Source organism: Acomys minous, assembly GCF_964271855.1.
Source record: "Acomys minous genome assembly, chromosome: 12".
Classification (NCBI taxonomy): domain Eukaryota; kingdom Metazoa; phylum Chordata; class Mammalia; order Rodentia; family Muridae; genus Acomys; species Acomys minous.
This window is the reverse complement of record NC_140493.1, coordinates 20,732,433-20,745,772: the sequence shown is the minus strand read 5'-3', so window position 1 is coordinate 20,745,772 and position 13,340 is coordinate 20,732,433. Positions and strand designations below refer to the sequence as shown.

The following is a 13,340-nucleotide window of genomic DNA, read 5'->3' as shown; positions in this document are numbered from 1 at the left end:
GGACCCCCGCATTCGTGACTACAGCAGGAGTGGGAGGGGGTTTGTGAGCGCCTACCACTAACTGAGGCTCTATGGACAACAGGCTGGCTTTAGGGGAGTTTTCCTTAAGGTGTGACTCCTGGTAGATCAACCAGACTCCAGAGGATGGCTCAATGCCTAAGTTGAAAGAGGGACTAGCCATTTCTGTTAGGCATCCCAGTACAACAGCATCTTTACTTTCTACCTGGGGAGGGTGCGAAGTTTTGCCTAGCTGCTGGACGCGTCCATCCTAGGCGCTCGGAAGAGTTGAAATTTGGTTTACAGAGTACAATGTGAGAAGAACCCTCCAGGATACTTCCCCGTTACTAAGACAACGCCCCTTCTCGTGCATCCTAGAGAAAACTACAACTCCCATAACCGCCCAGGCTACCCAGCCCCTCCTCAGTGGAGGCGGGGCGCGGGCGAGCGCGGAACCGGCTTTTCCTATCTCCTGCGGTGTGATTGGTCCGCGGCTCAGGCGCGTTGGCCAATGAGCACACTCTCGGAGAGCGGCGGGGGCAATATGGCTTCCTGCACCTGGTGACGGTTGAGGAAATTGAATTTGATACCATGGAGAAACCGCGGGCCACTGAGGTAAGAGGGAAAGGATTCGGCCCTGCCGGGAAAGGGAGCCCCGAACCCCTCACTCGGCGGACGCACTGTTTTAGCGACGCCTTGGGGCCGGAGGGTTGCAGGATTGGTAAACTGAGGTAGGGAGCTGAGTCCTGCCCGGAAGCCACCGGGGTTCCTTTTGGTCTGGGGACGGAGGAAGGAAGGAAACGCCTCCCTAAACAGGGGCTGGGAAACTGGGCTCAGAACTGTGACTCCGCTTGTCTTGGTTTCGTGGTCCTGAGCTTTAGGGACTGTGCGGCCTGTCGCTTCCACGCGGGAAGTAAATGGAGATCCGGAGTTGATTATTAACACTCCTGGAGCGTTCACGTGCTGGCCTTCCAGCGTACTCACAGCCATCTTTTTTTAAAAATATATTTTATTAATTTATTCACATTACATCTCAATTGTTATCCCATCCCTTGTATCCTCCCATTCCTCCGTCCCTCCCAGTTTCCCCTTACTCCCCTCCCCTATGACTGTGACTGAGGGGGACCTCCTCCCCCTGTATATGCTCATAGGGTATCAAGTCTCTTCTTGGTAGCCTGCTGTCCTTCCTCTGAGTGCCACCAGCCCTCAGCCGTCTTCTTTAGTGAGGGGTTAAACCAGCCTGTTGGATTGACACAGCTGGAAAGTGCAAGAGGTTGGCACCGAGTGTGCCAGTTTTAACATGGGGCCGCAGCCGGTGACCCGCTGCGCTTTGCACTTGAAGTCTCTTTCCTTTTCCAAGCGGTAATAATTGCCAACCTTTACGGAGCGCTGTTTTGAGTGTGTTGCTAAGTAGTGGTATTGTCCTCATTCTGTGGAGACTGAGTTAATGGGAGTTGGCCTGCTGTGGCTCCTACAGCCGGGAAGCACTGGGGATGGTATTGAACCCTGGCCCAGAGCCTCATGCTCTTCATCTTTGTCATGTTTCCCCACTCTTCTGTTGCATGCTGGGTAGGTTTTTGCGTTTTTATACAGCATCTCATCTCTACCTCACATCCTGTGAGCCAACATTTTTCTGTCGTAGACTAGAAAATTGAGTCCCACAGAAGTGAAATGACTTGCCCTAGGATCTATAGCTGACTCCAGGCCAGGGCCAAACTCACAGCTGCGGTACATGCCACCATACAGTCACTGTCTGGGTGTCCTCTGACCCGAAGCCTCCTTGGATAGTCTGGGTCCCACTTTTTCTCAGACTTTTTCTCTCCCTTTTAGGAAGAAAACAGGTTTATTGAATACAGTGCTAAGCGACAATGGGCTAGGCAGCAGTAACAGCGCCACTGTCAGCCTTAAATTTGTTTTTGAATTGAAATCACGGGGGTGTCTACGTAATGAACTGGGAAGTACGGGTTTCAAACGCCTTCTAACCCAGCATGGTTTTTTTGAGGTGCTTAGGATGTTTCTACATTATTGTAGAGAGCCCTAGTCACTGGCATAGTTTTTTGACATGATACTAGTATGAACGCAATATTTGCTCTGTAGACACTGTACTTTGAAATTGATATTTGCTCTGTACCCAAGCTGCCAGTATGAGAATGCTACCCAGTTTCTGCTTCTCCTCTAGGGTATCCAGACCCATTGTTTCTTTTTCTTTTTCTTTTTTTTTTTTTTGGTTTTTCGAGACAGGGTCTCTCTGTGTAGCCTTGGCTATCCTCGAACTTTCTCTGTAGAACAGACTGGCCTCACAGAGATCCACCTGCTCTACCTCCAGGAGTGCTGGGATTAAAGGCATGTGCCAGCATCACCCAGCATATTATTGTTGTTGTTATTATTATTATATAATAATATATTTAATTTTATTTTATGTACATTTTTGTGAAGTTTGTCAGATTCCCTAGAACTAGTGTTAGAGACAGTTGTGAGCTGCCTTATGGTTGCTGGGAATTGAACCCAGGTCCTCTGGAAGAGCAGCCAGTGCTCTTAACCAGTAAGCCATCTCTCTAGCTCCTAGCATTATATTTTTTAAAAATTAATAAACAAAAAAAATTTTTTTAAGTGAAAAAAATAATAAACATTTTTCCTTCATGTATTTCTGCACCATGTGCATGCCTGGTGCCCAGGAGGCCAGAAGAGAGCATCAGACCCCTCTGGGACTAGAGTTAAAGGTGATTGTGAGCCGCTGTGTGGTGCTGGGGATCTAACCTGGGTCCTCTGCAAAAGCAACAAGTGCCCTTAACCAGCTCCTCAACTTATATAACATTTTAGCTTATCATAGGTTTGTTTGTTTGTTTGTTTGTTTGTTTGTTTGGGCTTTTTAATTTTTATTTTATTTTTTGGTTTTTCAAGACAAGGCTTCTTTGTGTAGCCTTGGCTGTCCTGGACTCCCTTTGTCGACCAGGCTGGCCTCGAACTCACAGAGATCTGCCTGCCTCTGCCTCTAAGTGCTGGGATTAAAGGCGGGCACCACCACGCCTGGCTCAGGCAAGAGCTCTTACTGCTTATTTAGAGAACCAAAGTTCCAGTCCCCAGCTCACATTGGGCGGATTAGCAGGCTTGCAGCATCTCTTCCCACGCCAAGCACTTGTCATTCTTCCACTAGGAGATGCCATCTTCAGAGCCTATGGAAGAAGAGGAGGAGGATGACTTGGAGCTCTTTGGGGGCTACGATAGCTTCCGGAGTTACAACAGCAGCGCGGGCAGCGAGAGCAGCTCCTATCTGGAGGAGTCAAGTGAAGCAGAAAATGATGACAGGGAAGCAGGCGAGCTGCCCACCTCACCCCTGCACTTGTTCACCCCCGGGAACACCCGCTCCCTGGATGGCAGTGGTTCTGAGCCAGGTGCCTGCTTTCACAGGGTCCCTGGAGATGGAGAGGAGTCGGGAGGCATGCGTGGACACGGCGATGGCGTGGGCAGGGCCATCCCATATCTCAGGGACTGTCCTCAAGGGTCATTTCCTCTCCTGCAGAGTAGTTTCAAAGCGTAATTCTCTTGTGTTATTCAGCACTTGTTAGGTGCCATTACATCAGTGTGAGTAGGCTGGGCGTCCCTATATCTAGGTATGAATATGGTGAGACACGCAGTGGTGTGAGCACTGTGGCACAAGAGAGGCAGGCGCAGTGTGCACAGCCTGTCCCATTCCTTCACATGCGAACCCTGGAGTAACTCTTGGCCGGTGGGGTTGGCTCTCCTACCTACCATTCATTTTGGCTTCTCTTTTACTTTTTTTAAAGATTTATTTATTATTTATACAGTGCTCTGCCAGCATGTGTGTCTGAATCCCAGAAGAGGGCACCAGATCCCATTATAAATGGTTGTGAGCCACCATGTGGTTGCTGGGAATTGAACTCAGGACCTCTGGAAGAGCAGCCAGTGATCTTAACCTCTGAGCCATCTCTCCAGCCCCCCTTTTCACTTTTTCATCACTCTCCCTCTGTCTTCTTCCAGCCCTTCTCTTAGAATCTGAGAACTTCATTAGAGGGAGCAGCTGGCTCAGGCACTGCTTCGTGACCCTGGCTGCAGATTAGAGTCACCTGGGAGTTGGCAAAGCGCTTCAGGTGCCCAGGCCTTGGGAAGCTCCTGCTGCAGCGCTGTGTACAGAAGGCTCCTTATGTGAACTGGTGTGATGTCTGGCGAGCATAGCGTGTGCACCTGCTCCTTGTGAGAACAAAGAGCTGCAGCACGTTTCCTCTCTAACTTGGCGGCCACATTCTCCAATTGATCATGGGTCTCCAGGCCCTTAGCCCTGGCTCTCGGTACAGAGCCAGGGGACACCAGGTGTCAGCTTAGGTGGCTAGATGGAGTAGCATCCACTTGTAGCCCCAGCTGCCAGGGGGCTACAAATATATATTCAGATTATATATATTGATTTTTCATGACAGAGTTTCTCTGTGTAGCCTTGGCTATCCTGGAACTTTCTCTGTAGAACAGACTGGTCTCACAGAGATCCACCTGCTCTACCTCCGGAGAGGCTGACGGCAGAGGGTCCGTTGGGCCTACAAGTTTGAGTGCCGCACATAGTGAGACTTACTCTCGGAAGACAGCTCCATACACTGTCCACCTCCTCCTCTCACCCTGTCAGCCCTATCGCCTCACATGCACGTGGTTGACGCAGTGCTCTGGGATCCGAGGAGTCCATGGTTTTGTTTGACTTAAAGCTTCTATGTCATGAGGATGGAGAGATAGCTCAGAGGTTAAGCACATGGACTACACTTCCAGAGGTCCTGAGTTCAATTCCCAGCAACCACACGGTGGCTCACAACCATCTGTAATGTGATCTGGTGCCCTCTTCTGGACTGCGGGTGTATATGCAGGCAGAGCACTATACAAACTAATAAATAAATAACTCTTTAAAAAGAAACGTTTCTATGTCGGGGAGTTACATACTGCGCTTTCTTCCTAGCGGTATGCGAGATGTGTGGTATCGTGGGCACAAGAGAAGCTTTCTTCTCAAAGACCAAGAGGTTCTGCAGCGTCTCATGCTCCAGGAGCTACTCCTCCAACTCCAAGAAAGCCAGTATCTTGGCTAGACTACAGGTGAGAACAGCCAGTCCACACGGGGGCCTGGAGGCTGAGCTGGAGCCATCATGTCATGGGAGGGTTGGCCAGCTTAGGGACTCATTCCTAGAGGTCATCTGAGATACATGAGGCCTGGCTCAAAACCTTTTGATGTCTGTTTGTTTGTTTGTTTGTTTGTTTTTTAAGACAGGGTTTCTCTGTGTAGCCTTGGCTATCCTGGACTCACTTTGTAGACCAGGCTGGCCTTTTTTTTTTTTTTTTTGGATTTTTGAGATAGGGTTTCTCTGTGTAGCCTTGGCTGGTCTTGAACTCCAAGGTGCTGGGATTAAAGGCGTGCACCACCATGCCTGGCTTAACTTTTGGTGTCTTTAAAGTAGTGGTTCTCAGCCTTCCTAAGGCTGCAACTCTTTAATACAATTCCTCATGTTGTGCTGACCCCCTGGACCATAAATTTGGGGAGGGGAAGTTTGAGACAGAGTTTCCCTGTCTCTTAGCTATCCTGGAACTCACTGTAAGTAGACTAGGCTGGCCTTGAACTCAAGGATCTGCCTGCTTCTGCCTCCTGAGTGCTGGGATTAAAGACATGTACCACCACCACGTGGTTATAAAATTGTTTTCATTTCTACTTCATCACTGGAATCTTGCTACTATTATAAATTTTTTAAAAACAATATATATATTTTTATTTCATGTGCATTGGTGTTTTGCCTGCATGTATGTCTGTGTGAGGGTGTCAGATCTTTGAGTAGGCTGCCGTGTGGGTCCTGGGAATTAAACCTGGGCCCTTTGGAAGAACAGTTAGTTTCTTAACTGCTGAGCCATCTCTCCAGCCCCCCACTATTATGAATTGTAATGTAAACATCTGATATGTGACCACTGTGAAAGGATCATGACCCACAGGTTGAGAACCGCTCCTGGTTTTTTTGTTTGTTTTGTTTTGAAGATAGGGTTTCTGCCAGCTGTCCAGGACATTCACATGGACAGAATATTGCCTGTGGGTTTGGAGAGTCCTGGGCCCCTGTGCAGCACTCAGCTATAGCTCTCCGTGGAGCTGAGAGCATGGGGTGGACCACAGTGAAAATGTCAGGGTGAAGTCCAAGGCCCAAGTGACCATTTCTCTCCATCATCTGTGGCTCTGCCAACCCCATCTTCTGTAACCATCTCCTGAGTGTCCCCACTCACCCTCAGTTTTACAGAAGGGTGGCTGGGTAGTGGACCAGGACCTCTGTAGTCCCCGCCAAGCTGTATTTTCTCATTTGGCATGATGGCGAGTACCCAGAACCCCAGCACTCAGGAGGCTGAGCCCAACAGCTGCAAATTCCAGGCCACCGTATCTCAGAAAACCAAGGCAGAATAGAAACAGACTCAGGTTCATAGCCGCCATCCTACACACTTCTCTTCTTGCTGTCCAGGGAAAGCCACCCACCAAGAAAGCCAAAGTCCTGCACAAGGCAGCCTGGTCTGCCAAGATTGGAGCCTTCCTCCACGCCCAGGGCACAGGACAGCTAGCAGACGGGACACCAACAGGGCAAGATGGTGAGACAATCCTGGGATGGGGGACCAGGGTGGGGATCCAGGCCCACTGTGGACTGTCACTACATGCTGGCACTTGTGGGAATGACCTTAGGCAGTTCTTTCAGTGGCCCTCAACTGCCTGGTTCCCTTGTTTCTCTCTGTATCTGTCTCTGTGCTGTCTCTCCCTGGTGCAGGGAGGCCCAGGGTGTGTGGAGTAGGTGGAAGGGCCTCTCAGTTACTCAGACATAGTGAGAGCTGAGCAAATTACCCGGTGCCCCAAAGAGGCTGGAACTGCACTGCGCAGCCAGGTGGTGGGCGGCTGCTCTTCCCACCCAGGCCGGTTGGGTGTGGCCCGTGGCTGGGTGTAGGAGGAGGGCTTGAACCCTAGGTCTGAGTGCCCCTCTCTGTGTGGCAAGAAGGGACCAAAGCTTCTCTTTGGGAGCCCCTCCTCTTCACAGTCCTGACGGCCACAGTGGTGATAGAGGGGCTCGTTCTCCAGCCCTGGGAGCCTTGGGGTCCTGTCCTAGCCTGGTTGTTGTAGACAGCCTGCCTCGGCTCTTCCTTTTTGTCCTGCAGCTCTGGTCTTAGGGTTCGACTGGGGGAAGTTCCTGAAGGACCACAGTTACAAGGCTGCTCCGGTCAGCTGCTTTAAACACGTGAGTGCCCTGGCGGTGAGGGAGGGACAGCCCAGGCTGCCTGCTCACTGCTTCCCATACCCTTCAGTTGAGTTGCTCCTAGCTGGACAGCATCCCTGAGAACAGTGGCCGTTCCCCAGAAATCTCCCTTTATCTCCAGGGCTGGAGAGGTACTCAGAGATTAAGAGCACTGGCTGCTCTTCCAGTGTTCCTGAGTTCAATTCCCAGCAACCACATGGTGCCTCAGAACCATCTATTCCTGTATTGCCATGGGATCCTATACCCTCTTCTGGGGTGTAGACACAGATGCACACATGTACACGCGCGCGCGCACACACACGTACACACACACATACACATGTACACACACACACATATGTGCAGACATAAATGTATAAAACATGTATGTAGAGATTCACAAATACATATATATGCCAGGTGTAATGGTGCGTGCACCAGGCACATATAGAGGGCAAAAGGAAGGCATTAGGGATGCACGGTGGTGGATCACACCTTTAATCCTGACCCGGAGGCAGAGGCAGAGACAGATGGATCTCTGAGTTTGAGGTCTACAGAGCAAGTTCTGGGACAGCCAAGGCTACACAGAGAAACCCTGTATTGGGCAGAAAAAGGCATCAGATCCTCTAGAAGTGGAGTTCTGTGGATGGTTGGTTTGTTTGTTTGAGACAGGGTTTCTCTGTGTAGCCTTGGCTGTCCTGGTCTCGCCTTTGTAGACCAGGCTGGCCTCGAACTCACAGCCTCTGCCTCTGCCTCCAGAGTGCTGGGATTAATGATGTGCACTACCGTGCCCAGCTCTGTGGATAGGTGTAAGCAGCCATGTGGGTGCTGGAAAGTGAACCCTGGTCCTCTGTAAGAGCATCAAGTGCTCTTTATTACTAAGCCATTTCTCTAGTCCTATATTTGTTTGTTTGTTTGAGGGGGGGTGCCGAGGGTTCATTGGTTTGGTTGGTTCTTTTTCTTTTTTCTTTTTTCTTTTTTGAGACAGGGTTTCTCTGTGTAGCCTTGGCTATCCTGCACTCACTTGTAGACCAGGCTGGCCTCGAACTCGCAGCGATCATCTGCCTAGTCCTGGGATTAAAGGCATGTGCCACCACTGCCCGGCATCTTTTTTCTTTTTTTTAATGTGCATTGGTTTTTACCTGCATGTATGTCTGTATGAGGGTGTCTGATCTTGGAGTTAGACACGGTTGTTGGCTGCCTTGTAGTTGCTGGGAATTGAACCCAGGTCCTCTGAAAGAGCAGTCAGTGCTCTTAACCGCTGAGCATCTGGCACTCTTTTTTTCTTTCTGGGTTTTTTTTTGTTTGTTTTTGGAGACTGGGCTTCTCTATGTAGCTGTGGCTGTCCTGAAACTCACTGTGTAGACTAGCAGACCAGGCTGACCTGGAACTCACAGGGACTTTCCTGCCTCTGCCCCCTGAGTGCTGGGATTAAAGGACACCATATCTAGCCTGTTTTGATTTTTTTTTAATTAATTATTTTGAGGCAGGGTTCAGTGTATCACAGTGAAGATACACGTTCATTAGCAACCCAGGGCAGGGCATAGTAGGACCAACTTGTCACAGCGCAGGGCAAACGGACAACCCAAGCCTCTAACTTGCTATATAGCTGAGGATAGCCTTGACCTTATGGTCATCCTGCCTCCTCCTCTCATGAGGTGAAATCACAAGTATATGACACCATGAACAGCTTTCTGCAGTTTGCCTCTCAGGAACCTCCTTCCTTCCTTCCTTCTTTCCTTCCTTTTCTTTCTTTTTTTTTTTTTTTTTTCTTTTTTTTTTTTGATTTTTCAAGACAGGGTCTCTTGTGTAGCCTTGGCCATCCTGGACTCGCTTTGTAGACCAGGCTGGCCTCGAACTCACAGTGATCCGCCTGCCTCTGCCTCCCGCGTGCTGGGATTAAAGGCGTGCGCCACCACGCCCGGCTCCTTCTCTTTTTTTTTTTTTTTTTTTTTCCTGCCACTAGGAATTGCTTGCACTTTATACCACCAAGCTGCACCCTCAGCCCTTGCCTATTACCTTTCTTATACAAAGGAGCACAGGGTGGGGCGGGAGGAGCATCCTGTCCAGTTCTTCCTGAAGAAGGAAGGGCTGGGGGCCTGTTGGGATGTGTTGGGTGAGCTTGATGCCCAGCAGCTGTACCTGTGCCAGCCTAGCCTAGAGAACACCTACAGCAGGTCTAGGTCAAGACAGGCTGGCCTAGGACTCACTATGTAAACAGGCTAGGCTGAGAGCAGTCATGCTGGTACACAGTGTGAGCCATCAAGCCCACTTTTTTGTTTTTGGTTTGTTGTGTTTTGCTTTTCAATCCCATCTCTTAAAGCTGGGGAGAAGGCCCCCTGAGGCTGTCTTCTGACCTGACAGCTGCCTGGCCTTCTGGGTTGTCCGTTTGCCCTGCGCTGTGACAAGTTGGTCCTACTATGCCCTGCCCTGGGTTGCTAATGAACGTGTATCTTCTCTGGAGGAGGAGAAAGCAATCTCTTTTGCCCCCAAATTCTTTAGTCCAAGAATTTTGTAAAAAAATTATTTATTTATTTTTATTGTATGTGCCTTGGTGTTTTGCCTGCATGTATGTCTGTGTGAGAGTGTCAGATCTTGGAGTTACAGACAGTTGTAAGCTGCCATGTGGGTGCTGGGAATTGAACCCGGGTCCTTTGGAAAAGCAGTCAGTGCTCTTAACCGCTGAGCCATCTCTCCAGCCCCTAGTCCTAGAATTTTTTTTTTTTTCGAGACAGAGTTTCTCTGTGTAGCCTTGGCTGTCCTGGACTCACTTTGTAGACCAGGCTGGCCTCGAACTCACAGCGATCCGCCCACCTCTGCCTCCCAGGTGCTTGGATTAAAGGCGTGCTCCACCGTGCCCAACTAAATATTTATTTATTTGTTATTATGTGTACAGTGTTCTGCCTGCATGTACACCTGCATACCAGAAGAGGGCATCAGATCACTTTTTAAAAAATATTTATTTATTATTTATACGGTATTCTTCCCGCATGTGCACAAGAAGGAACCAGATAGCATTATAGATGGTTGTGAGCCACCGTGTGGTTGCCGGGAATTGAACTCAGGACCTCTGGAAGAGCAGACAGTGCTCTTAACCTCTGAGCCATCTCTCCAGCCCCCTAGAATTTTTATTGCAGGTGAATTAGGTCATATTTAACATGAGATTCAGCATGCTCTGTAAAGGGCTCTCCGTGTGTGCCTGGGCCTCGCCACGCTTCCCCAGTCTGTGCCCCTGACTGCCTAGGGAGGTGGACTGCCACAGGCTTAGCCCCGTTGTGAGAGCAGTGAAGACAGATGCTTTTCCCACAGGACGACCAAGTTCCTGTTGGCAGCAAATTGAGGATTAGGCACCGGGCGGGAAGCCAGAAGCCATCAGTAGGAAGGGAATGGGTAGAGTCTGCAGGTGCACAGTCTAGGGACTGTGTTCTGCCGGCCCTGTGAGATCTGGGGTGAATGGTGCTAAGGGGGTAAACCTGTGCTAAGACATGACTGTGCGACTGGCAGGGTGACAGGTATCCAGGCACCCATGACTCTGCCTTGATGGCACCCTGCCATCCCATGTTTCTGGACAGTGAACATGCCTTCCTAATTTCCTGCACAGTGCATGGCGCGTGAAGGTAAGGTGTAGAGGACAAGATGGCCCTCACCTGAGGCAGCTAGCTCCTCTCAGCCCCTTCAATGCTCTCATCACCACACAGGTGCCTCTCTATGACCAATGGGAAGACGTGATGAAGGGGATGAAAGTGGAAGTCCTCAACAGTGATGCTGTGCTCCCCAGCCGGGTGTACTGGATCGCCTCTGTCATCCAGGCAGCCGGTGGGTGGCCTGTCCAGTCGGTGGGCAGTGTGTCAGGGACCCCACTTGCATGGAGGAGGTCCTGGAGTAGGAAGTAGAAAATCCGACGGCTAGAGAAGGAAGAAAGCCCGAGAATGCACCTTGCCCGTTTCCTCCTCACAGGACTCTTGTCCTGCCTTTCAGGGTACCGGGTGCTGCTCCGATATGAAGGCTTTGAAAATGACGCCAGTCATGACTTCTGGTGCAACCTGGGGACTGTGGATGTCCACCCCATTGGGTGGTGTGCCATCAACAGCAAGATCCTGGTGCCTCCACGGAGTAAGTTAATGAGCCCACCTGTCCTGGAACTCTCTCCCATGTCAGGTTTACTGACTGGAAGACCTCCCTGTGCCAGTTCCTGTAGGGCTCTGAGCAGAAGTGCAACCTTTTGTCATAAATTTAGCCCAAGAACAAAACGTACTTGCCTTCCTGGTCCTTCCCCTACCCAGCTGAGAAGTCCCAGGATTACAGGGCCTGTTGTTGCTCCGTGTGTGTGTGTGTGTGTGTGTGTGTGTGTGTGTGTGTGTGTGTGCGCGCGCGCGTGCGCGCGCACGCCGGAGACTGAGAAGGTCCCCTGGAACTAGGGTTTGCTTGTGCGTCACCATGTGGGTGTTAGGAATTGAACCCATGTCCTCTGGAAAAGCAGGTTTATAAGATGAAGTCGGCACTGGCTTGAAGTGTCAGGAGTTAATAGTCCGTCTCTCCAGCTGATGTCTGGGTTGGTGAAGGTCTTGTCGGTCTATGTCACCAGTTTCTGCGGGTGTCTTTGCAGCCATCCATGTCAAGTTTACAGACTGGAAAAGCTACCTCATGAAGCGGTTGGTGGGCTCCAGGACGCTTCCTGCAGATTTCCACATCAAGGTATGGCTAGGTTCCCAGCTCATCCTCCCTCCCTCCCTCCCTCCCTCCCTCCCTCCCTCCCTCCCTCCCCTCCCTCATTCTCCCCTCCCTCCTGTCCTTCCCTTCCTTTCCCGTTTTTTTCTCTGTCCTTCATATGATTCATTTCAGGGATTTTGTTTTGCTTCTGTGGTTCTTGGGGTGGGGCCTAGGGCTTGGATGTATTAGCACTGTGAGGAGCGCCCTATCCCCTTGGCAGTGCTCTCCTGTGTCCTCTTGTCTGTCAGTCTTCAGCCCAGTACTGCCTCAGGTGGTTGGCCACCTGCCTCCCTGCTAAGATCCTGGTCCACCACTTTGGTCATGTTGCTTTTGTGATCTTTCGGATTTTAAAATCCCCCAGATTCTTGCCCTTGCTTCTAGCATTTTCCAGAGTATCTTAGGTTTCTACTGCTGTGATAAAACACCATAACCACAAAGCAGCTTGGTGAGGAGAGGTGCTTCTACATCACATCCATTACCCAAGGAAGTCAGGGCAGGGACTGAAGCGGAGGCCATGACATGGGGGATGCTACTTACCAGCCTCACTCGGGATTTGCTCCGTCTGCTCTCTTTTTGGGGGGTTGGGGAGGCGATGGAGGGAGTTGTCAAGATAGGGTTTCCCTGTGTAGCCCTGGCTGTCCTGGAACTCACTCTGTAGACCAGGCTGGCCTCGAACTCAGAGATCCACCCTTCTCCTGAGTGCTGGGATTAAAGGGGTGCACCACTGTATGACTTCAGCTTGCTTTCTTTTTTTCTCCCCAAGACAGGGTTTCTCTGTGTAGCCTTGGCTGTCCTGGACTCACTTTGTAGACCAGGCTGGCCTCGAACTCACAGACATCCACCTGCCTTTGCCTCCCGAGTACTGGGATTAAAGGCGTGTGCCACTGCGCCCAGCTCAGCTTGTTTTCTTACAGAATCGAGGAGCTCAGGGATGGCACTGCCCACAATGGTGTGGTCCCTCCCACATCAGTTACCTTTTTTTTTTTTTTTATGCACCACAAGCTTACTCACTGGCCAGTTGAGTTTCTGTCTTCCTAAAGGACTCTAGCTTATATCAAGTTGACATAAAACTACCCAACACAGAGTATTCACACAGACATGTTGTTATGTGCTGGTAAAGAAGCGCTCTGAACTAGTCGTGGTGGCACAGCCTTTAACTCCAGCACTTGAGAGGTCAAGGCAAGTGGCAGTTGGATCTTATATTGAGTCCAGGTCAGTCACGGCTGTGTAACGAGACTCTGTTTTTAAAAACAGCAGGCCGTGGTGGCACATGCCTTTAATCCCAGCACTTGAGAGGCAGAGGTGGGCAGATGGCTGTGGGATGACTGAGTCTGAGGCCAGCAGGGCTACACAGAGAAACCCTGTCTCAAAAAACCAAAGGGAACAAAAAACCAA

General features: G+C 50.4%; 1 protein-coding gene across 2 annotated transcripts in view; it reads left to right on the top strand.

The window, feature by feature from the left end:
* Nucleotides 1-495: 495 nt before the first annotated feature.
* Nucleotides 496-13,340, top strand: part of L3MBTL2 (L3MBTL histone methyl-lysine binding protein 2) — a 25,163-nt gene continuing 12,318 nt past the window's right edge. For both annotated transcript variants that reach the window (XM_084748355.1, XM_084748354.1), the window contains exons 1-8: nt 496-612; nt 3,152-3,389; nt 4,952-5,085; nt 6,480-6,603; nt 7,159-7,238; nt 10,934-11,051; nt 11,214-11,348; nt 11,842-11,930. In XM_084748355.1, coding sequence (XP_084604481.1) covers nt 589-612; nt 3,152-3,389; nt 4,952-5,085; nt 6,480-6,603; nt 7,159-7,238; nt 10,934-11,051; nt 11,214-11,348; nt 11,842-11,930 — 942 coding nt within the window. In that variant the 5' untranslated portion in view covers nt 496-588. The remainder of the gene's footprint in view (nt 613-3,151; nt 3,390-4,951; nt 5,086-6,479; nt 6,604-7,158; nt 7,239-10,933; nt 11,052-11,213; nt 11,349-11,841; nt 11,931-13,340) is intronic.